This window comes from Xenopus tropicalis, chromosome 4 (assembly GCF_000004195.4).
Source record: "Xenopus tropicalis strain Nigerian chromosome 4, UCB_Xtro_10.0, whole genome shotgun sequence".
Classification (NCBI taxonomy): domain Eukaryota; kingdom Metazoa; phylum Chordata; class Amphibia; order Anura; family Pipidae; genus Xenopus; species Xenopus tropicalis.
This window is the reverse complement of record NC_030680.2, coordinates 83,741,172-83,765,765: the sequence shown is the minus strand read 5'-3', so window position 1 is coordinate 83,765,765 and position 24,594 is coordinate 83,741,172. Positions and strand designations below refer to the sequence as shown.

At 38.3% G+C, this 24,594-nt stretch overlaps 1 protein-coding gene across 2 annotated transcripts; it reads left to right on the top strand.

Annotated features, from left to right (window-relative positions):
* Nucleotides 1–82: 82 nt before the first annotated feature.
* On the top strand, nt 83–22,425 carry mier1 (mesoderm induction early response 1, transcriptional regulator). Of its 2 annotated transcripts, none has more exons than XM_004913926.4 (13): nt 83–189; nt 5,000–5,024; nt 5,528–5,673; nt 6,884–7,042; nt 8,112–8,244; nt 8,360–8,424; nt 9,636–9,708; nt 10,710–10,861; nt 13,341–13,422; nt 14,407–14,498; nt 14,674–14,801; nt 17,762–17,901; nt 19,031–22,425. In XM_004913926.4, the coding sequence occupies exons 1-13, from the start codon at nt 181–183 to the stop codon at nt 19,333–19,335; spliced, it is 1,509 nt and encodes a 502-aa protein (XP_004913983.1). In that variant the 5' UTR covers nt 83–180; the 3' UTR covers nt 19,336–22,425. The 2 variants fall into 2 exon arrangements, with proteins under 2 accessions (XP_004913983.1, XP_002939019.1); XM_002938973.5 differs by having other exon boundaries at nt 14,404–14,498.
* The last annotated feature ends 2,169 nt before the right edge of the window (nt 22,426–24,594 follow it).

Here is a 24,594-nt window from a genome sequence, read left to right as displayed (position 1 = left end):
TTTTGTGAGAAGCCATTGCCACGCCTGTCGGTACAGTGGGCGCCTCCTCCTTTCTGCTGATTGGTCTCGCCACCTGGCGGTCAGACGAGAGCAGGCATCCACTTCCGCCTTTGCTGCGGATCCTAAGTTTCATCCGGGGTTTCGAGCTGACCCGCGATGTGACCCGTCAGTACGGCAAACATGGCGGAGGTAAGAAGGAAACTCATATAAACATCCCCAGTAGTCCTCTTTGCTGTCACAAATACATTCATCTCACGATGGTGAGAATTCCCTCCACACCTCACGTGTAATAGGCTCTATTGCAGCCCCCTAGGCCGAACCTTTTGCAGCCTTCACTAACTTGTTGCATTCTAGCTCTCCCGCCCAATCTCGCCTTACGAAAACTTCTCAGAGTGTTTCCCGACGCGCGGTGCCGCTTGGGACTGACTGATAGAGCGCAGCTTGCACCCTGATGGGGAGGCAGTGGGGCCGCTTGTACGGCCTAGCCTGAGACTTCGCTTTCGTCCCTTGCTCTTTAGGCGGGAATATGCGCTAGTCACTGCGGAAGGGCCACTCATTGCGCTCTTTCTATACGCCGGCCTTTCATATTTGATTTTCACTAAGATTCCGCTCTTTAGGGTTTTTTCTAAATTTCTCACAAACTTTCATTTAGAACAAGCTTGTGGCGTATTGTTCGCATTTGCTTTTAAACTACAGTTCCCAGTATCCTACAGTAAACGTTGATGCTCTTCTTAATGGGGAAGTCAGTCAAACACCAATTTTGTTTTGCCTAATTAAAGACAATCTAAATCTTTGCAATTTGCAATACACATTTATTCAAGATTGTCAATGCTTTCAAGTTAACTGTTAATCATTTTGCTAATGGATATTAAAAGCAACATCAGTCAGATTTCTTTTTCTCTGCACTGCTGGTTCTGACTTGTATCAATGTAGTACTGAGGAGACATTGTAGAACTAGAGAGCAAAAAGGGATAAACAAATGCAGCTTTCAACTGGAATTACATTAACATATATATTTGTAAAGATATGTTATTTATATTTAGAAATATATATGTTACAGAGAGTTGCGTGATGTGGATCTGGAAAAAGTTTAGTTTAGATAATGCTTTTGCTACGTTGTTGCTTGTTGAAATGTTTATTTCCTTATTGAATTCAGCAGCATGTTATAACATGTACTGTGTTCCATTCCCATAAAGGATTTTTTCTGAAGTCTCTATGAACAGTTAAATGTGCAAGATACAACCTTTTCCAACATGAGTAAAATATTTGTCTATTGTTTTAATTAGGAAAGTTTGTATGTCTTTTGATACTACTTACACTGAAAAGGTCAAAACCTGAAAATGAAACTAAAGTCACATTGTACTTCCTGACTCGTACCAGCACAATTAAAACAAATCAGCAGTCCACAACAGGTATAGGACCCGTTGTACAGATTGCTCGGGACCAAGGGTATTCCAGATAAGGGGTCTTTCCATAATTTGGATCTCCATACCTTTAAGTCTACTAAAAAAATCAATAAAACATTAATTAAAACCAATAGGATTGTTTTGGCTCCAATAAGGATTAATTATATCTTAGTTGGGATCAAGTACAAGGTACTTTTTTTTTATTATTACAGAGAAAAAGGAAATCAATTTTAAAATTCTGAATTATTTAATTAAAATGGAGACAGGCTTTCCGTAATTCTGAGCTTTCTGGATAAGGGATCCCATACATGTATAAAGCTTGTGCATTTGGTGGTGTGCTTTGGTCAATTAATTTTGATTTAACAACATGTGATTTAAGTTTAAATCAACCCGTAGGGCAATGACAGAGGTTTTTTCTTTTTTACCCATGCTACGTCACAGATGACAAAATGTTCAAAATAACCCTGCCCTTTCTAAATATTGATATTTCTTGGGGTAAAACAGTCAAATCAAGGAAAAATCATATTTATTTGACTGATAGTGGTTGGCAATTGCAGATTAATTTTGATGTTTTATCGCCACCTGTCATTGTACATAAAGTCTAGTCTAAAATACGTTACACGGGATAAGAATCATAAATAATATCAAATTACAGGCTGTTAACGCTAGGGCCAAGAAAAGTGAATTGCGCAATGTGGGGAAACATCACTATGGTATGCAGCTACAAGACACCTATGAACCACAGCAGTACCTCAGTGTCCACCTGTCCCTCAAATAAATTGTAACTCTTCTGCTGTATTTTGTGCTATGGTATTCAATCACACATACTTGCCCAGGGTTCTTTTCCTCTGAGCACTGCACCACTTCACTGATGTCCCATGGCTGGCTAGGACTGTTTGCATGGGCAGTACATTAATATTTCCAATTTTACTATACTGTGCTTGCAGTGATTTCTGCGTTCCTATACTGTGTGATCCATGGCAAGTCTGTGAAGATGGTGGCGCTCAAAGGCAATGTACTGTTAGTAGCTGTATGTTTCTATACACTCCCAGTAGCCTGGATAAACCACCCCCCATAGGTCTTTAAAGGCCTCCATAATGATCCAGTTGTTGGTTTACCAAACAAGCAGCTCTTCCCATATATTCCCAGCTTCGCAAAGGTGCATGTAGGCCATAAAGTACTCACACTTTTTTTTTTGTCTGGAATTAAAGAATACTAATATAATTTGTGTTTTTTTTGGTTATAATTACCAGCAGTAACAGGTTGTTTCCACAGGCTCCTCAACCGTTCAGGCATTTCTCAGTCATAAAAAAAAATCATAAAGTTTTGTGCATATCATGTAGATATTATGTGTAATTTCTTTTAGGGTGTTTTTTTGTGTTACTAGTTTTAGTAAATGTATTCTTCATGAACATTACCGTGTTCTAGTGTACTGCCCATGTTTGAGAAATTTTGGGTTCAGAAGTTAAGGTTTAAAGAAAATCTTTGTTTCTGTTGCATTTGGGTTTCTTAAGGGCAATGGTACATGTGGACATTTGTGAACTGTGTTTTTAGCAACCAGTGGATCAGAAATTTGTGATTTACCTGCTTGCTCTGTAAGAAAGCAGGAAAGCAGGCTTGTCTGAACAGAGTTCAAAAGAGCCATTTAATTGCTGTGATGTCACAGCAGCCAGAATGCAATTTAATTTTCATATCTAAGTTTGGCTGTCAATAAGAACAGAGTTTATTTCAGTGAAACTTACACCCATGATTTTATTTGCTGCTCTTTGACTCTCTTGCCTTTGCCACTTGCAGTTAGATTTGAATGGTCACCTACAAGTTAGAAAACAAAAATCTGATTAGTTTGAAATAGGCGACCTCACCAGTGATATTTGTCCCCAATGTTAATAAATATGCCCCTTACAGTCATGCATATGCTTTTAGGGGATTGTGGTGTTTTGCCCACTCACATGATACCCACACAACATAATTTGACATGTATAAACATACATGGTGCCCTTCTGGCCAGTGTGAATGCTATTTGCACTTCATAATTATTTAATTTTGGTGATTGTCATTCCATTTTTACTTATGCATTGATACTTGTGTCTGTGACATTGTACTGCAGTCTAGTGGGACTTTGATTTTGACCGCCAATCTCACTGTGAATGTTTTTTTTTGCTTTGTTAAATTTTGTCACTGTTTTCCTTCAAGTCCCTTTTTACTGTATTTTTCTTCTTGTGAGGGAAAAAAACATGTCAGTCATACCGCAATTGCTATTCTAAGGCCTTTTAATTGGTTGGTGAGAATATGGTCAGGTGATTTTTTTATTGAAGACGATAAGCACACACCTAATCAAGGCACCAACTAAGAAATATTTAAAATTAATTTTATTTCACTTACTTTAAAAATAGACAAGTTAAAATAACATACAAGGGATGCTGGGAAAGTTTAAAAACAAATCAACTGTGTTTGTTAGACTTGATACTGTTTCATATTCAATAGTAACAAATCAGGTAAGTATGTTACAATACATAAACAATGTAGCAAACTAGGGACTGAACACCACTATTTTGATTGCTGCTGAGAAATCAAGGCTGTTAAGTTTCTCCCCACTGGGAGTGAAGTGATTGCACCAAATCTCTTATTTACAACTATGATTAAATAAATGTCGACAGTTTGGGATCTCCCATACACACAGGCAGCATAGGGCAAGCAGAGTATGACACACACAGGCAGCATAGGGCAGGCAGAGTATGGCACACACAGGCAGCATAGGGCAGGCAGAGTATGGCACACACAGGCAGCATAGGGCAGGCAGAGTATGGCACACACAGGCAGCATAGGGCAGGTAGAGTATGGCGCACACACAGGCAGGGAAGGGCAGGCAGAGTATGGCACAAACCAGCCAAGAATGGCACACGCAGGCAGGGTAGGGAAGGCAGAGTATGGCACAGACAGACAGGCAGGGTAGGGAAGGCAGAGTATGGTACACACAGGCAGGGTAGGGCAGGCAGAGTATGGCAGGTTTTTGCTGTACTACAACCATTAATATGGGTATGGTCATGTGATAACACGGGTGCGGTTTCAAAAAGGTGAGTGGTCAAAACTGGCTTCCATTATCGGCCCTCCACCACGTAGGTCGGAAGAATTCTGGCCCTCGGTACCACAGAAGTTGGACAGCACTGGTTTAAAACAAAACATCCATGTGTTAGAATGGCCCAGTCAAAGTCCAGATCTAAATTCAATCTGTGGCAAGATCTAAAAACTGATGTTCACAAACGCTGTCCATCTAATCTGACTGAGCTGGAGCTGTATTGGTCTTTGACGTGGAATTCCAATAAAATTGATTCATGTTTGTGGCTGTAATGTGACAAAATGTGGAAAAGTTCAAGGGGGCCGAATACTTTTGCAAGCCACTGTAAAAAGTACGTCATCCGTGTGTGGGGCCAAAGCGTGCTAATATTAAGTAGATAAGCTCACAAATTACTATTGTCTGCAATTATCTCTGCCTCTGTACTCCCTCTTTCATTTGTGTACACTTTTAATTGGTGCTATTCAGTTTTCTGTTGGAATAATAAATGTATTTTTAATTGTATTTATTTTTCTTGCAGCCTTCGCTTGGGACCGCAAGCCCAGGTAACTCCTGTAATCCTTTATTTGCATAAATTATAGCAAACCATACATTTTCCCTGAGCATATAGGGCTTTATAATACATACATCATCTGGCATGTGTTAGTTACAATATTATTTATGTATAAACTTTAAGGGTAATCTGCTAAATACTTGTTGGATTTGCATGAGAAAAGACAATTCTTGTTGGTTAAGCAATAGGTGAGAATGTAATATTCTCCCGAGGTTTTTGCATGGGCCAGCATCATGATCTTATTGCTGGCCTGGGGGCCAAGTCCAGTTTGGCCAACACTAGACCAAGATCTTGTTTCTGTTTTTTATTTGTAAATTCACACCCAATTTCTTGCTTTGAAAAATAATTTTTCAATATTGCCATCTCCAATTTGAATGTGGTTCATGGGTAAAAAAGTTTGGTGACACCATGCTAGTTAATAAATAAGGTTTTTATAATTACAGTTATTGCCTGTGATATTAATGGCATCCATATTAATGAGGTCCTTTAATCTAGGTGGTTCGGCTGCTTCAGATGACCACGAGTTTGAGCCATCAGCTGACATGCTTGTTCATGAATTTGATGATGAACGAACTTTGGAAGAAGAGGAGATGTTGGAGGGAGAAGTCAACTTCAGTTCAGAAATAGAACACCTCGAACGAGTAAGTGGTAGTGAAATCAGTAAAATTACAAAAACAATTTCTATTGCAGTTTGAGTTTGTAAATTTTGTAGTTTAGTGTTATTGGGAATATTTTTTCCTAACGTTATGTGAATTCCACATGGATAAAGTCCATTCTACCTATGACTATGTGTTGAAAAACAGGAAACGCATCAGGACAAATGTGAATAAAGCTATTTCTTAAACCACCTTCACCCGTGTCTGGAGTGCGTACCCATCAAGAAATTGTGCTTGTAAAGTCCATTTTTAAACAAATGTGAAGAGTTCCATTAACAAGTACTTTTTTGTTACTGTTCAAATGTCAGTTACACCTTTCCCATAAAACAGATGCATGTCATTTTATTTTTGATTGTTTTCTGTTTTTTAAAATACATTTAAAATATTGTAATTTTGCAAAGGGTAGATTTCAGTTTACAAGGTTACTCTAGGCCAGGGGTGCACAAGCGGTAGATCTCTCTCTATTAGTAGATCACTTAAAAGTTTCTGGTAGGCCGCAACGGCGATGCAGTGGGATGCCATTCCACCACTTCTTTTATTCCCCCAACATAGTAGAGCTTTTGAGTGCAGCAGCTTTTTCCATCTGTCCATGTTGTTTCATCCCAGCATAGAAGTTTGTCCCCGCCTGGCCACTATACATTTGTTCCCACTTTATATATGTTTTTGTGTGCAAACTACAAAGTGGACTGTGAAGAAGGGAAGTAAGAAATACTACAATCCTTTTCACATTAAACTTGAATTTGGCACTGCATTAATAAGTTGCTATGTGTATTTGGGTATATAACATCAAGAGTGATATTTTTTTCTTTTGGCTTGCACCAAATGATAGATGTTGCACTATTTTTGTTTACGTAGATCTCATGACAGAGGCCAGGTTGCAAGAGTAGATCACATGGTGACAAAGTCTGGGCACTTTAGGCTGAGTGTCTGAAATGTAAATTAAGTGAAATGAGATCTTCATAAATAAAAATATGGGAAGTCTTGAAGTTAGACTGACAAGTGGTTATCTTGTTTTGATACATTGTGTCTTATACCATTTAAGGTCATATAACTCTAGATTGTTGATCTGCTTTTTAGCTTGTATTTATATTTCATGTGATCATGTGTTGTATTAACATATTATGTGGTAAATAAAACATATTATTACATTTTCTTGTTTACCTAACCTGCTTTAAGCTAGATGTATATATTACAGGAAAGTGAAATGCCAATTGATGAGTTATTGCGACTATATGGTTATGGTAGTACTGTTCCACTACCTGGAGAAGAAGAAGAAGAAGAAGAGGAGGAGGAGGAAGAGGAGGAGGAGGATGTGGATAATGATGGTAACAGTGGCTGCAGTGGAGAAATTAAGGTGCAGATTCTTTTATGTGTGTGTTAATATTAGATTTAGAATCCTACTTTCAGTTGAAGGGACAGAGAATATTAATTTTTACTGTTTTGAAATGCAGCATTTTAACAGAGCACTGGTACCCAGCAATGAGGCAGAATTATACCTTCTCCTTTAATACAGACAAATAACAATGCAGCTGCTATAAGCTTAGCATAGGTGGTTGTTCTCTTGCAGTCATTATACATGTTAGGGAAAAATGGTTATCTTTTGGGCCCTTTTATCAGTAAGACCTTTTTTGAAACCTATGGATAACAAAGCAAAAATGAAAGTTATGGATTGGCTTAAAGACACAAAGAGAAAAAATGTACGCAGCCAACTATAAGATTTTGGCTCAAATCAAAACATGCAAATTTGAGAGAAATATTATAAATCTTGGCTGGTAAATTAAAATCTACTAGAGGGCATAACAAACACTAAACTGTTTAAGTAGCTTGTCCTTTGAGTGCTGTATCCTTGCCATGTCAAGGCCTGCTTTAGCTGTTGTGACAATGTCTTCCAGGAACCTACAACACCTCATTATTTTTTTACCAGTGGATTTGCTACAATTGCAGCCAATACTGTTCATATGTTGCCTTTGTTTTGTTCATCAACGGTAAAAATATTTCCTTCTGGGATGATTGATGTAGGCTTTAAAGGGAATTAATCACCTCAAAAAGATTTTAGCAGAGTTTGCACTGCACAGATAATTAATTTTAAACAGTACTCGCCCTGCTGTTCCATTTAGCCGATTCAGTCTTTAGTCTCTTGATAACTTTTCTGCTCAGTTATGTTGCTCTTGGTCAGCTGTGTGAAGTTTTAGTGTGAATGTGATAGAGACTTGACATGAAAAACATTTATATTCAGTAGAGCTTGTGTCAGCATATATTTGTAGTTCTGCGTGAATAGTATTTTCCTTGGAGGATGATGGACTGAATTTGGAAAGATAATGTACCCTTCCGGTGTTATTACTAGTTTGCTTGAGCTAACGAGCAAACGAGAGCAAAGCTTTCCTGCTTTTTCAGATGTAATGTGTGTAATTGCTGTCTTTCAGGATGAAGCTATTAAGGACTCATCAGGTCAGGAAGATGAAACACAGTCTTCAAATGATGAACCTACTCCATCTGGTACATGTAGGGATGTACGAGAAGTAATCCGTCCACGTCGATGCAAGTATTTTGATGCAAGTATGTCCCTTATTGACTCATCCTTAATCTGTAATTAACTCCACCTTCTGCTCGTAGTTTTCTTATCACCTTGATATATTAAAATCCTAGTTAAAATCACAATTTGTTTTTCAAGATAATGAAATAGAAGAGGAGTCTGAGGATGATGAGGATTATGTACCTTCAGAGGACTGGAAAAAGGTATATGGTTGAAACTTTTTTTCTATTGTATTAGTCTTGTTTTAACAAATGCTCAAATCCACTGCTGGCATGTACATATTCCATCTCTTATAGAATTAATGTTTAATATGTGGGTGGCTTGGTCACTTGAACTATGAGCCCCAGTATGTTTGTTTGAACATAATTGGTGAAAAAATAAGATAATGTATTGCCCTTAGTAGCTCAGTATTTTAAAGCAGTGGTGGTCATTTTTTTTTTCAGGCCCCCCTTAACTTATAATAAACATGAAAAATATCTATAAACATCCTTAAAACATATTCCTGGCTACCAAATATCAGTATATTTACGAAACCATGCTGTAACACAACCCCTTTAATATACTGTACCTTTGTATATATTGTGAAATCTTCAATAAAAGTTTTAAAACTGGAAAAACAAAAAACATATTCCTGGCTATAATTGTACTAGAATCGTTTGCTACATCACCCTCTCACTGCCTTGAGTTACCATGGGGGAATAGCACTTATGTTGATAACAGCTGCTTTAATAATACATACAAATTAGTGGTTTGGCTAAATCAGGAAATGTTGAGGGATTGAGTAAAATGCTAGGTTTAAACAAAGCTTTCTTGTACAAATCACTTTATGAATTGGGCAATTTTACTTATTCCTAAAGCAAGGCCATACACAGGCCAATATAAGCTGCTGATTTACTATGCATTTCTGATGGCCGGCATCAATGATATCTGGTTGAAATTACAAATTTAACCTTCCTGGCTGAAGACGACCACATGAGCCTGTTTGATACAGGCTTGTTAGGCCTGCAGTATGATCTGATTGAGCTGTAGTTGGCTATTGCCCCCCTATTCTGCTTTTTGCAGGGACTATTAGGACACGTCCACCTCTCACTTGAAACATGGACAGAGGATCTATAGGGAGCTCCAGTAAAGTAGCCATTTTTACACATATTATTTTTAGCCCAAAGTATAACCAGCACCATATATTATTCAAGAGCAGTGTTTTTTTTCGTTGTCTTATCCTATATGTCTCCTTTAATATTGCACCAATCTATGTAAATTGTTAATTTCATTTTCTTACGTAAAATTCTGAATGCCTGCAAAATGAATATTTTAAAAATTGGTGGTAGTCAGAAAACAGCAGTGGATCTTTAGCATTTTGCTGTTTTTTAATATGCTAATGTACAGTATATCTATCATATTAACTTTTCCACAGGAAATTATGGTGGGATCCATGTTCCAGGCTGAAATTCCAGTTGGTATTTGCAGTTACAGAGAAACAGAAAAAGGTGAATATGTATTTTTTTGACACTCCGCAGTGACTCAGTTTACAAAGCTAAGCAGTTTAATTCTTCTCTTTTAAAGGGACAAAATACACCTATAAACATCTTTCCTAAAAAGGAGCACTATAAATAAGACTTGTGCTGAAATTACATTCTGCCTATTTTAATTTTGGGCTATGGCCGTACCCCCTTCCTTCCTTTATAAACAAATACATTTGTTCAGAGCTCCCTATCTACCTTTTAACAAACAAACCACTTCCTTCTCTAGGCCACTGCTCATTATCAGGCGCTGTCAGTGGGCCGGTAATTAGTTTTATCAGTTCCTTTAAAGTTCCTAGGGACCAGAAGTGACAGGAAGTACTACAGTGAAACTAGCTTCATATTCTTGTTTAGTGCTAGAAGTAACATAGACCATAGATATTCTTTAATAAAAACAATAAGCAAAAATATGTTCAGCACAATCCCCATTCTGCTAATGTTGAAAAGGGGTGTATGCTTTCCATTTAAATTAGTGCTAAAAGGAACAGTAACACCAAAAATAAAAGTTTTTTAAATTAATTAAAATATATGTACTGTTGCCCTGCACTAGTAAAAGTTGTGTGTTTGCTACAGTAACGCTACTATAGTTTATATAAATAAGCTGCTGTGTAGCCATGGGGGCAGCCATTCAAACTGGAAAAATGGAGAAAAGGCACAGGTTACAGAGCAGATAACCTCTCTAGAATACAATAGTGTTTTATCTGTTATCTGCTATGTGCCTGTGCCTTTTTTTCCTTTGAATGGCTGCCCCCGTGGCTACAGAGCAACTTTGTTTATATAAGTTTCGGTAGAAAACACACCAGTTGTACCAGTGCAGGGCAGCAGTACATTATATTCTAATTACTTTTATACACTTTCATTTTTTGGAGTTACTGTTCCTTTAAAGTTTTGTTAACCTTTCGAGATACAGTTAAATTTTAAATCTGTTTTGAACCATTTATCTGTCATTACATATTTTTATTACTTAGTATATGAAAATGATGACCAGCTACTCTGGAATCCAGAATATGTTATAGAAGATAGAGTAATAGACTTTTTAAATGAAGCATCCAGAAGGACTGGTGAAGAAAAAGGGCTAGAAGCTATTCCTGAAGGATCTCACATAAAGGATAATGAGCAGGTAGTGTGTAAAGATCATTATTTAAACAGCTACCTAAAGCATTTTTCTGTTAGAGTGGTAACTCTTAAAGGGCTCATACACACGGGCATTTCTCTCATCTCCTTGGGGGACAGAGGAACGCTGGGTATAGCTTGTACCACTAGGAGGCAGGACACTAGAGTAGAAGAGTTCCTCCCCTCTAGCTATACCCTTCGGATCAGCCTTATTCCATCAGTTTTTTTTAATGTCTTCCAGAGGTTAGGGCTGCTAACTCCAGATTATCCTGGATACCATGGGATATCCCTAGCAGCCTTTACAGGATCAGGCTGTATGGACCTTCCCCCTTTGTTATTGTTGGGCTTCCCCGTCTGTAATCATACATGTATTCGCTATTCCTTCTTCTAACATCCGCAGTTATTTCAAGTTTACTGCAGTTTAGGAGATTAGCGCCCAAACCGGAAGTTGGAAGCTCAGGTATGCGACATCCGGTTTCTCATTGTGTCACTTCTTCCTCCATGGCAGGGGCAAACTGCGCTTCTGGCATTGCACCAGATGCCGGAAGCAGCAGTGAATGCTGCCTGAATATCCTTTGGGCATTTTGTCTAGCTTTTGTGTTCCCTCCACTTCCTATGCTACCACGGGTACTCAGAAAGTTCAAATTGCCCCACTTGGTACTCCAACATTCTGTCCATGTCACAGAACAACCAGTAGACACTACCTTTGCATCTAGACTTACAAACTCGGACTGGCACGCCACCCCAACATCAGGTTTCTGAATTTTATGGCATGGCTGTTGAATCCCTAATATTGAAGAGAAAACCCTTCTCACCTGCTGTGACTTATGATGCCAAACCTGTCAACAGGAAGGAGGTCACTCTACATTCCCTGGATGCAGTCTGTGCTCTTAAATATTATGTCAGCAGAACCAAAGAGATCCGCAAGTCTGAGACCATTTTTGTCATTCTATTGGGATCTTTACAAGGCCTACAAGCTTCAAAAACCGCCATTGCTGGATTGCTGAAGGAGACCATCTGCAGGCTATGTGGTTAGAGGCAAGCCAACACCACTTCCAGGCAGTGCCTCTTGGGCTTTCAGGAACCATGCCTCAGCCAAAAACTTAGCAAAGAGGCCAGTTGGTTCCTAATTCATTTCTTTGCAAAATTTTACAGTTTTGACATGTATGCAGCATCTGACGCACATTTTGGGTGAAAGGTTCTGCAGGCGGCGGTGGTCTACCTTTTGATTATGCTTCCTGCCCACTCTTTCAGGCCAGGTGATAGCTTTGGTATGTCCCCTGAGTTCCTGTGTCCCCCAGGTGATGAATTAGAGAAGGGGAGTTTGTGTTACTTACTGTTAAATCTTTTCCTCTCTAAATTCTCTTGGGGGGGGGGGGCACATGACCATCCTTGTAAGGGCTTTCATATTATCTTCAGTCATGGTTATTGTATCAAGTTGAAGTTAATTCTGTTATCCTCCTGTCCTTGCTATTCCAAACGGATGAGCCATAGGGTATAGAGTAAGGCTGAGCCATAGGGTATAGTTAGAGGGAAGGAGCTCTTCTACTCTAGTGTCCTGCCTCATAGCGGTACAAGCTATACCCAGTGTTTGTGTCCCTCAAGAAAATTGGAGAGAAAGATTTAATGGTGAGTGACACACAATCTCCTTTTTTCATGTGTTTAAAAACATGCTGCTTGTAGAAAAGCACATATATTTGTGTTGATATGTATTTTTGTAAACGTGAATAAGTGCATTTTTGTGAGTTTCAAATGCAACTTTCTTTAGAAGCATATCAAGCACAAAGAATACAGCATGTAGCTTATCATATGAATGTAATAAAGTGCAACTATGAACACTTATTAATACATATTTATAAAGTGCCAACATATGCCACAGCACTGCACAATAAATGGGTATTTGCTTTGAACATACAGATTTACATATAAAGTTGTTAATAACTGATATAAGTGGTAAAGAGTGCTCTCAGCTCAGATTACAGCAGAGGGGGTGGGGGAGAGGAGCAAACTGAGCAGGCTCTGCTGTGCCCTAAAGGATTTTTTTGAGAGAAGGAAGTCTGACATAGAAGATCAAGATCATGTATACAGAATAGTGTTTCTTATCACTGAGGACTCAGAGCTGCAGTGTTGTAAATGTTTAGTACAGTGAAAACTTTATGGGCACAAACAAGCAATTATTAGCAATGCAGAATTGAAAATCTATAATAATCTATATAATAGGTATAATTTTGCTAGAAATGTAAAACAAACTGAAATGAATTTTTGATTATGGTAGTCACTTAGGGCAATAAAACATTTTTGATGTAAAAAAAAAAAACTTAATAAAGTAAAAAAGTGAAGGAAATATGTATGTGTGTACACCTGTCGTGTCCATGTGCTGTGTCACTGTGGTATTTGTTAATAAATATATCTTTCTTGCAAAACTCTTTATAATTGAATTTACATGTTTCTTTTAGATCTTTAATTTGCGATACTATTTCTTACAGGCCCTTTATGAACTAGTAAAATGCAATTTTGACACAGAAGAGGCATTGAGAAGATTAAGATTCAATGTCAAAGCAGCCAGAGGTGAGAGTAGTTAATTTTTCCAGACTGCCCTTTAAGCTATATACATTATCAATTATTTTTGCAATCCACATAGATCTCTTTAATAGAATGCCCACAGTGGATGGTTGGGACTGTTTTTGGACGAGTTTAGCAGGGTCACTATCCATTGGTAAATGTACAGTTTAATTTTTTAATTACATTTATGACTGAATTTGTTAAACTGCTTGTTGCATTTTAAAGTAAAGATTTCAGATTAGACTTGTATATAAGACTATAAGGGTATAGATAACTGCAAAGAATACTATATTTATACAGGTCAGTAGGAGCTGTGATATTTTTGAATGGAACTAATTTAAAGGGAATAAAAATATGGGATCAGTATAGTTACTATTATTATTAACATTTATTTATAAAGTGCCAACATTTCGCAGCGCTGTACAATAAGTGGGTTTCATACATTGGACATACAGAGTAACATATAAAGCAATCAATAACCGATAAAAGAGGTGAAGAGAGCCCTGCCCAAAAGAGCTTACAATAGTTAGGGAAAGGTAAAAATTGAGCTCGCCCCAGATTCCCAAAATGTAATTTCACAGCTCTGGTTTGCTTTGTATAGGATTGACCCAGAACCACAGCATCCAATTTTTTTGTCTTACAATAGTATGATTGGTGTGGGTTAAAGCTGTTTGGAATCCTCCTTCAAACTAAAAAAGTAGTATGAGCACTTTCATAACTGAAAATAAAATTGTTGCATACCCATTAGTAGCCCAAAAAGAGCATTTGCTGTGGCATGTCTATGAGAAGCCCTCTGATCTGAGGACTTTTCTATAAGTAGTAAATTTGAAGCTAATTCTATTTTTAGCTATAAAAATAGCACTTAGGGTTGCATTGCAAAGTTTGCTGTTATGCAGAGCCTTATGTAATATATAAAAACAGGAAGAAAACACTATTTGGTTGCATTTGTTATGATGTGAATAATGCATTATGTTTTTTCTCCTTCAGAAGAACTTTCCATTTGGACTGAAGAAGAATGTAGAAATTTTGAGCAAGGTCTTAAAGCATATGGGAAAGATTTCCACTTGATTCAGGCTAACAAGGTAGATAGTTGCAGTAAATACATTGATTCCTCATACCAAGTATACTGATACATAAAAACTTTTAGTCACCCTGATATACTTTTATGCATACCATCAAACATCTCACATTAATTTCGACCATTCATGTAATTTTTGTATCTGTTCATTGTTTCTTCTCTTTACCAACTCGCCATAGGTAAGAACAAGGTCTGTTGGTGAATGCGTGGCATTCTACTACATGTGGAAAAAATCAGAACGTTATGACTTCTTTGCCCAACAAACTCGATTTGGAAAAAAGAAGTACAACTTACATCCCGGTGTAACGTAAGTATATGTATTTACGCTACTCTTACACACATCATAAGGATAACACAGCTGTCTGTTTCCAACATATTAATTTCAGTAAATTAAATCACAACATGGTGTGGGGTGTGGAAACATTCAGTATGGGGGTGCATTGTGTGTTTACCATGGGGATAAATAAAAAGCCAACAAAAGTTTCCTTAAGTCATTTTCTGTTCAGTATGCACTTTGTTTGTGCAATCCAAGCTACCAACTTTATAATACACTAGCAGACCAGTATGAAGCTTGTTCCTAGTGAGAAAGGAAAGTAATGAAATCATACTGAGTTAAAAATCTAAAGGAAAGGAAGTGCTAGCACAGGAGAAGGAGAAATAAATAAAAAATAGCTATGGACAGTAACTGGGAGAAAAATTAGAACATGAGAATACATTGTACCAACAGGTGGGAAAGCAGAATTGGTAAAGAGTGGTGTAATATCTGTGTTAAGAGGAAGAAAGGTAGCATTGTAAGATAATGGGACTAAGGGCAGGACTGAAAGGAGAAGGGTTGAGAATTCAAAGTATGAAAGGGAGAGAAAAGGGCAACAAATAGAAAGCAGAAGAATTGAGATGCAAAGACCAGACGATATTTATCTGTTAAACAACCAAATTCAGCAAATGTGCCAAATATAGAGAATTCATTGTTGTGCATCAATAGAATTCTCAGATTATCAACAGATCCCCCTCAAATCGTATTCTTCATGCATTGAAAGGAGGGGGGAATCACTCTACACAAATGCAACTGTGTGGTTCTTTGTTAGTCACTAAACTTAGAAAGCACTCCGGAATGGTGAGACAAAAGGTGACTTTATATATGCCACAAGTCAGGCACTAATAAAATCACCTTTTGTACAATTCCAGAGTGCTGCTCGAACTTTCTTTCTACAAGTATTGATCCTGGCCAGAGGGGATCACAGCTTTGCACCCGGTGTATCACTACTTACCTTGTGTTGGTAAACTTAATAGAAAGTGCTTGGAGGCACAATCACAGATTTCCCACTTCTGGAAGGCCAGTGCCACATGGGGCGGATTCTCAGCCTGCAAATAAATGTGGCCCTATGCTAGGTTTTGTGCCAAATTCTGTAGTTTGTGTCTGCACCAGGGCTGACACTGGCTCCAGGTGCAGGCACAACCAAAAGCTTTTTTGAGGGTAGGGACAGATTCTTGGCCTGCGTTTATCCACAGGCAGAGAATCCGCTCATTGTGGCATTGGCCTAAGATGGATTTGTTTTACACTTATTGTGTCTAATGATATCAGTTTGTTTGGGCAGCCAGTTAATTTTTTGTGAATATACCTATGAGTCCACTAATCTCCTTTGATTATCTAAAAAGTGTGTACATTTGGTACTCTAGAGCAGTGCTGTCCAACTTCTACGGTGCCGAGGGCCGGAATTTCTCTAGCATACATGGTGGAGGGCCGCTAATGGAAGCCAGTTTTGACCACTCCCCTTTTCAAAACCACACCCACTTCAAACCACACCTATTTTATCACAATGGTCGTAGCACAGCAAAATCCCAAATGCTTGGTCCTTACTGTGGGCATATCAACCATCATTCATATGTGAAAGAATTATGTCATATTAAGATATACCCTTAAATTCCATATGCCTCCTCCTCCCCTGTGGATAGCAGAGCAACCCCCAGAACATAATTACACACCTTAGGGACCATTTAATGGCTATTTCCAACTGCTAACAAACTCCCACAACAAACCCCTGCCAGGTTCACCTCCCACAAGCAGCATAGGGCAAGCAGAGTATGGCACACACAGGCAGCACTCTGCCTGTCCTATGCTGTCTGTGTGTGCCATACTCTGCCTGTCCTACCCTGCCTGTGTGTGCCATACTCTGCCTTCCCTATGCTGCCTCTGTGTGCCATACTCTGCCTGCCCTACCCTGCCTGTGTGTGCCATACTCTGCCTGCCCTACCCTGCCTATGTGTGCCATACTCTGCCTGCCCTACCCTGCCTGTGTGTGCCATACTCTGCCTGCCCTACCCTGACTGTGTGTGCCATACTCTGCCTGCCATACCCTCCCTGACCTATGCTGCCTGTGTGCCATACTCTGCCTGCCCTACCCTTCCTGTGTGTGCCATACCCTCCCTGACCTATTCTGCCTGTGTGTACCACTCTACCTGCCCTATGCTGGCTGTATGTGCCATACTCTGCCTACAGTACCTATGTCTGAGGTGTGAACAGGGGAACAATGGGGGTGATTACAGCCTGAGCCTGAGGTGTGAACACTGCAGGGGGTGAACAATGCAGGTATTAAAAGGTGTGAAAAACACAGGGGATTACATATTTAAACAATACAGAGGGATTACAGCCTGAATCTGAGGTGAGAACCATGCAGGGGGCCAGTTAATCTCAGTACTGATACCCTTTAAAGCTTACTCAAAGGTAAGCCATCAAAGCAGCCAGACAGGTGGGGGGCCACATGCGGCCCGCGGGCCGCCAGTTGGACAGCACTGCTCTAGAGAATCGGTGGACTTGAATGTGTTTTCACCTTATGTTCGTTTATGGAATATTCTGTGCCTGTGTACCATTATTGTTTCGAGTGTCTGGACCATAATAATAATACATTGTGTGGCTCTTCATATATATGGTATGGTAGCTGTAAGTTGTATGCATAACACAGCTAACACATGGACCCACTCCAATTTAGCTACCTTCTACAGTTGCTCTGAAGATATGTAAATTAGGGCCATTCCTTTTCTGCACTGTTTAATATAACAAATCTATAACTTTTTTTTTTATAATTTGAAACAAAACTGATGACCCTGGCATGAACACGGTCTAATCACTGGTGATCCTCTCTTTTAATGATGTCATTATGCACAGAACTCGCCTTATATGCACTTTGAAATCTCTAAACCATTTTTTGTGTGTGTCACTATACTGAAGCGGCTTTGTACAAATCAATTTTTATGTGTTGAATGCCACAGAGATTACATGGATCGTCTTTTGGATGAAAGTGAAAGTGCTACATCCAGCAGGGCGCCGTCTCCCCCACCAACTACCTCCAACAGCAGTACTAGTCAGTCAGAAAAGGAGGAATGTACAGCAAGCAACAACACTCAGAATGGTACTTTTTCTTTTTAACTTGTCCTCATTTACTAAATATAGTGTATATATAATATCACTTGATAAAGGCAAAAGGCTAAACCTGGTAGCCCATTGTTTAGGTCATAGCCATTGACCTCTGGAGAAGCCAAAAAAAAAAAAAATTTGATACACTGCTGATTAGGAATTTATTTGGATTCACATGATATGCAGACATAAATACCAGTGCATTCTGAATCATATCTGCACTACATCATACACTTCTGTGAAAGATGTAACCTCACTTTCTGCTAATGTCTCAGTGATTTCTGATGATCTTAACAGCAGCAAACAGTATGTGCAGTGATTGTCACTGACACTCAAACGATGGCCTAACAATCCAGTATGGGATGTATACATGTCCAGATAGTCAAGCAGTATGGATAAACTTTAGACTTGAAGTTGTATCAGCCCTCGGTCTTTTAAAACAGCCTTTCACTTGGCCAGTTCAGTGAGATGCTTCTGTTTGTGGGCCACAGTATATGCAAATGAATGTAATTCATAGCAAAATATGCAGCCATCAGGCAATTAGAGCATCGTAAAATCTACTGAAGGGCCATATCTGGCTCCATTGCCTCCAGTTGGATACTCCTGTTTTTTATGGCCCCTTACATAAAGGGTTGGTTGGCTACTTCTAATATGATAAGCTAAACGTAAGCTTTTGCCCTGCCCCCATCATGTCAGATTGCACACACAAAGAAAAAAAAATTACCTTAAAGAATAGGGGTGTGCAGGTTGGCTTGAAACCTGCAGGTTAAGTGGGTTTTAGACTGACCAATTCTCCCCAGAGGCAGGTGGCAGGCCAAATTCACCAGCTTCCAGCCACTCCCACAACATCTCTGTACCATACCAAGCCCCCAAATGACAGGGTGGCACTGGTTTATATACTCGTGCTTGCCATGCCTTGCACCCTCCCATGATGTAAGAGAAGGGGGTGGGTTAAACGTGCACATTTTTCAACCTGCACATCACCAGTGAGGAAACATGTGCCTTTTTACTGACTAATTATAAAGCAATGCGGCAGGTTAAAATGATTTCTGTATCTCCAGAAATATTTTATTTTAACCCTGTAGAATGATTGTTGTTGAACTTGAATTTTTTTTCCATTTCAGGTGTTTCTGTGAATGGCCCATGTGCAATGACTGCATACAAAGATGAAGCCAAACAAGGTGTGCATTTAAATGGACCTACTATGAGTAGCAGTGACCCATCTCCTAATGAAACTGACACCAATGGGTATAATCGTGAAAATATTACTGGTGATTCCAGATTTAGTCATATTAGTGGAAAAACTGACGCAAATCTAGATGATAAAAACGAAAGGCCAATAAAAAGGCGACGTATGGACAGCCCGGGGAAGGAAAGTACAGGATCATCTGAATTATCTCAGGAAGTGTTTTCACGGGGAGAGGTTTAAACATTTTGCAAATTTTGAGGGGAAAGGAATTTTTTTTGGGGGGGGGGGGGGAGTTTCTGGGGATCTTGGAACTTCAGGGTTATTAAATTATTTAACAAGTTATTTTTTGTATTATTTTTCTATTTGTCCCATGCACATTTGAGCCCCACAGAAGCGTGAAATATTTTGTGTAGTTGAATAGTGACATTTGTAAGCCCTTTTGGGAAATATAAGGACCCCCAGAGCATGTCCAGTGCTCAGCAGAAAGCAGTTATCATTCTTACAGGAAGAAAGTCCTTTAAACAAAAAATGTTTGTTTTAGAATATGTCTTAGTGCAATTGCAGTGGAAAATATTAACCCTGGAAGTTGTTGGTATAATTTTTTAGGTAGATGTTAAGAATAAACCAAATGAGGTTTGTGTATGTAATTTATTGACATCAATGATGTCTTTCCTATTCCTATCTGGGCTGAAAAAGATACATTCTGTATTTTTCCAGATTTCTTTGTAGCCTTTGAAAGATTTTTACATTACCTATGTTTTGATTGAACTGCCCTTTCTTAAACAAAGCTTGTATAATTTTCTTAACTTGTACAGTTGATAAACTTTTATTATAAAAAAAAAATATTCTGAAAGTTGTATGTTCTTGCTAAAATAGGCTTCATTGGACTCATTTTCCTTTTTAATGTTTACATTGTTTTTCTTTCATTGTCTTCCTGATTAAGTTCATTTATAAATTAAGAAGAATCACTTGGCAGGTTTTAATTTCATCACATTGTAGAATTTTCTATTGCTCACACATTGTGCAATTTTAGCATGAGCAAATTGCTGGTAAATCAGTTATATGCTTAATTTGTATTGTGTCGCATCCCATTCTTGGTCCCTAAAGTTGCAAGTGTTTGTGAATGGTGTGGTAAAAAGTGAATATTTGTATTCATCTTTCAAGTGCACATTTTGAATCATTTCCATATCCTCGTGCTTTGATCTTTTGACCTGTGAATTGTCCTTTGTTGCTCAACCACAGCCCCCAGCTTTGGTTATGTGGATGTATTGGCAGTTATAATTTGGCAATGGAAGGAGAGCCACAGCTAGGGGAGCACTGATCAGCTGAAGCACTTACATGAAAATATTGTGTAATATTTTTTAACACACATTATCCCCACACGTTTTTTTTTTCAGGGGAGCTGTATGCATGGTTTAACCTGACCCAAAATATGCATTTATAGGACTGATATTTTAAGAGTCTTTTTAAAAAACATACTTTTTGATGAATTAGACAAAAATCAATTGATACTGATTGCTACATTAAAAGTTTAACTTAGTGTAAAACCTTTTTTACACCTTTCCTTTTTGTTTCTAAATTGAAAAATTGCAGACTTGGAGTGTAGGAGGGTGGGTTTGTCTTTTTCATAATTGTTAAATAAATATGCAATTTTTTTTTTAATTTTTTTTTTAAATGCCGATTTCTGTAGCATGGGAACACAGAGTTTACACCTGTTTACATTTGTATATAGTGCATTGTATGTAGATTTTATTATAATCCAGTCGCTGGCAGGTGCATTGGTAGACCCACAATTTCAGCCAGTGCACACTTCTGGAATGAAGGGAAAGGAGGAATCCTTACACGTGGGATATTCAGTGCTGTCTAGGTGACAATAGTACAGGTTAGGTAACGCCTACTTATGCATTTTAGTATCTTATCTGTGAAACATGCAAATTAATTTATTTTATTGCATCAGCTTGCAAAAATGATAATTTATGACAAATTTTGGCTTTAATATCCTCAAACATTTTTCTATGGTTATAGATTATTCACTATATATATATATATATATATATATATATATATATATATATATATATATATATATATATATTAGAGTGTCTTATAGCATAAGATAATTTCATTTGCATTTTTGCTAACCATACCACCTTTTGTTTCTTTTACTGGTGTCCTTTGTTTTTCTGAGCTTGCTGCCATCATTTTTTTTTTTTTCTTTTTAAGATATATCTTTGTGTAAAGAAAATAAATAATGTAAGGCATACTTTATTGACTAAAGATTTGCAGTTATTAATTATAAATTTCACTCCCTGTCTTGCATTGTTGAAAAAAAAAATATCAGTTTTAAATATTACATAAATATATGTTTTGGGATGGTGATAGAAAGGAGTTCTGCATGATAGTAGATCTGGATTTGGGTAGTTAGGAAAATGGAAGGTTTTCCTGCACCCAGGCAGTATCCTATGTTATTCAATAAGGTGCCTGCAACAAGTCTTTTGGTATCTATTGAAGCATACGTCATGCTTTAGTTGCTAATAAGTAGATTTCTATTGTCACGGTTGATTTAATTTATTGTCGTCCACATTTTGTGTTTCGTTGCTGAAATTTACGAACATTAAAGAAGTCTTGCATGAAAACCAGATCTGCAATTTCAGTGCAAAGATTGGGGTTTATGGACGTTGATGAACTATGCTTTCCATCTTACTTCATGCCCACAGTTCCCATAGCTGAGTGTGGCTACAGAGTTAGGCTTTGTCTGTTTCTGCAATAGCCACACACGTCCATCCACAATCGTTAAGATACCTCAGGAATAACCAGTGTGTCAAAAGCATGATCCTAAACGTTGTATCTGTTAGTCTTTGTATGTATAGGGATTTGCTATAAATATAAAGCTCATTAGTATGTAGTGGTTTTGAAACTCAGCAAGCACTCATTGCACTACACATCCTGGTAATCTATCCTCACATTAATCACTGGTATCCAACTCCCAAAAGTATTCTTACAAAAACACATACAATAGCTTTAGATAACTGAAAATCTTTTCTCACTATAGCACTCCTGTAAATAGATAGTAGGCAACATTTTCCTCAACTTGGTAAGCTTTCATATTTTTCATTTTAACGCTTAAACTATGTCATACTTTTACATGTATACTTGTCCATTACTGAGCTTTAACTGATTGTAAAGTGATCGAAGATTCACAAATGATTACTGGTCACGTTTCATAACTTGCTTTTTTCCTTCATTTTGCACTGTTGGTATTTTGCCGCTGTTCTTCCTGATTTTGTCTGCATACCTGCACAAACTTATTAAATATATTTTTACTATCTGTCTCTTTGTATTATTCTATAACATGTCATAGAATGTTTCCAGCAATTACCAGGGGCATAACTACTGCTTCATGTCATTGCATTTGTGCACTAGCATGGATTGCATGTGTTCTTCAGTGGCTCCGTAGGAAGGTATGACTAATCAACCGTGTAACACTCAGAATACAGTAAAATGTTAGAAGCTGGTATTATGTTTCTTAAACTGCTAATAAACAAACTAAAGAAAGCTACTAAAGGTAAATGGAACCGAAGGTTCATACATCATCATTAAGTGCAACCTAAATTTCTTTTGTGCATTTCTTAGGATTTGGCACTGCTCATGGCATCAGGGATTCTGAAATTAACTGTAGGTTACATAGAGTATTGTGGCACAGGGTCTGGGGAAACACTAAAGGGAAGGTATATATCTCTAAAATTGTGAGAGCCAACATATGAGAAGAATAACAAAGGCTGTGTGTAATCAACCTAAGGTAAGCAGCACAGGAACTGTGAGGCATGAGGCATCACCTGGGGGAGGGGAGCTCACTGCCAAGGAAGCAAGAAGGCTGTGGTGGTCTGGCTAAGGGAGTTTTGGTGTGCGAACAACCCCTTAGAGAACCAAGGCTGAGGAAAAACCTAGAAATGGACATGCTGCTCTAGGTGGGGCTAGGGTTTTGCAGCAGGAAGCAAGACCCAGGTAGATAGGCTGCTAGTGAACTGTTCTGGTTAATGAACATTATGGGGGGAATTCACAAAAGTGGAGGTAGCCCTTTTTTGGAGTAAAAGTGGTGGAAAACACTTTCTCCAGATTCACAAACAGAAATCCGCCTAAATTCCGACTCAACCGCCACTTTTCTGTTTTTGGTGAAAGAAAGACCGTTTACAGACACTTTTGTGAATTTGTCGTTTAAATGACATTTATACGACGTTTTAACGACATTTTTTCCCGACATTTTCAAAATGGAGTAAAGCTCAGTGTAACTCTGTCAGATCAATTCTAAGCTCTTCTGTTTTGTTTCCCCCAGTCTCCATATCACACCTCTGGTGGGGGCCCATTGCGGGATCATTAACATATTAATGGGGATTAACAGACTATTGTTAGGGGACAAGTTTCTGTGCATTGCTATGCCAGTTTTATCTTAATCAATGAGGCAATAATAAAAATTTTGTGTGAATATATTGTAAACATTTTTATTAAAAGGAAAAGTAAAGCCTCCCAGGCAAATTTTTAGTTTTAGCAGCAGTGCCCCCTCTTTAATCACTTCACTGACATTTGCCCCAACTTATCTGTGCCCCCATAGCATGTTCAGAACTACAGAGCTGCCTGACAGCATTGGCCCCCACCTGTTCCCAGCAGCCATCTTGGTGGCACATACACACACTGGCACCCAAACTGGGATATTGGGGTACAGGGTTGGACTGACCCCAACAGGGCACTGAATAAAAACCCAGTGGGCCCTAGTCCTGTTGGAGCTCTATTCACCGGCCATGTTGGTGTGGGGGCCAGATTGCTGCTGCCCAGTAATGATTAGGGGCTAGAGAAGAAGGCATTTAGACCCTTAAATCTTGTTACAGGAGTGGAATTACACAGAAATATAGAAAACATTAGAAAGCCCCAAATGATGTATAGTTTCCCATGGCAAACTAAAATTACCCCTCAGGAAATGCCCCAAAGCATATGAAATGCAAAATCCTGCTGGTAAAATTCGTATCCCAAGGCTCCTGTCGCTGTGGGACTGGGTTTGATGGCAATGACAGATTTACTAACAGCTTAAGGCAAATTCATAAAAAAATGTCGGGAAAATGACAAAATCTGAAAACTGTTTAAAAGACAAATTCACAAAAGTGGAGCTAGAGGTTTGCGAATTAGGTGGAAAATCCGACAAATCTATCTCCTCTTTTATTGTGTCGGAATATCACCACTTTTGTGAATTCCCCCTATGAGTTGCTATATCAATACAATCACATAAAAATATACTGATACCTAAACTAACTGTAGATCTTGAGGTCACAATAGTCTTGAATATTAGTCTTAAAATCATCTAAATACAATCTATTGTCACTGAAAAGAACCACTTTTGAAAGATTGATTCCTGAAGTCTCAAGGGGTGGTGGCCTCTTGCTCTTTGAACTTCTGTAATGAAAAAAAAAAAAATCTTCAGCTTTGTCCAAAATGCTTTCTAATGTATTT

Excerpts from the sequence above, each read along its gene's own strand:
- mier1 (XM_002938973.5), top strand. Across the intron at positions 8,245-8,359 it reads ATGCAAGTATTTTGATGCAA|ATAATGAAATAGAAGAGGAG; the intron begins GTATGTCCCTTA and ends TTGTTTTTCAAG. Across the intron at positions 14,802-17,761 it reads AACTTACATCCCGGTGTAAC|AGATTACATGGATCGTCTTT; the intron begins GTAAGTATATGT and ends TGAATGCCACAG.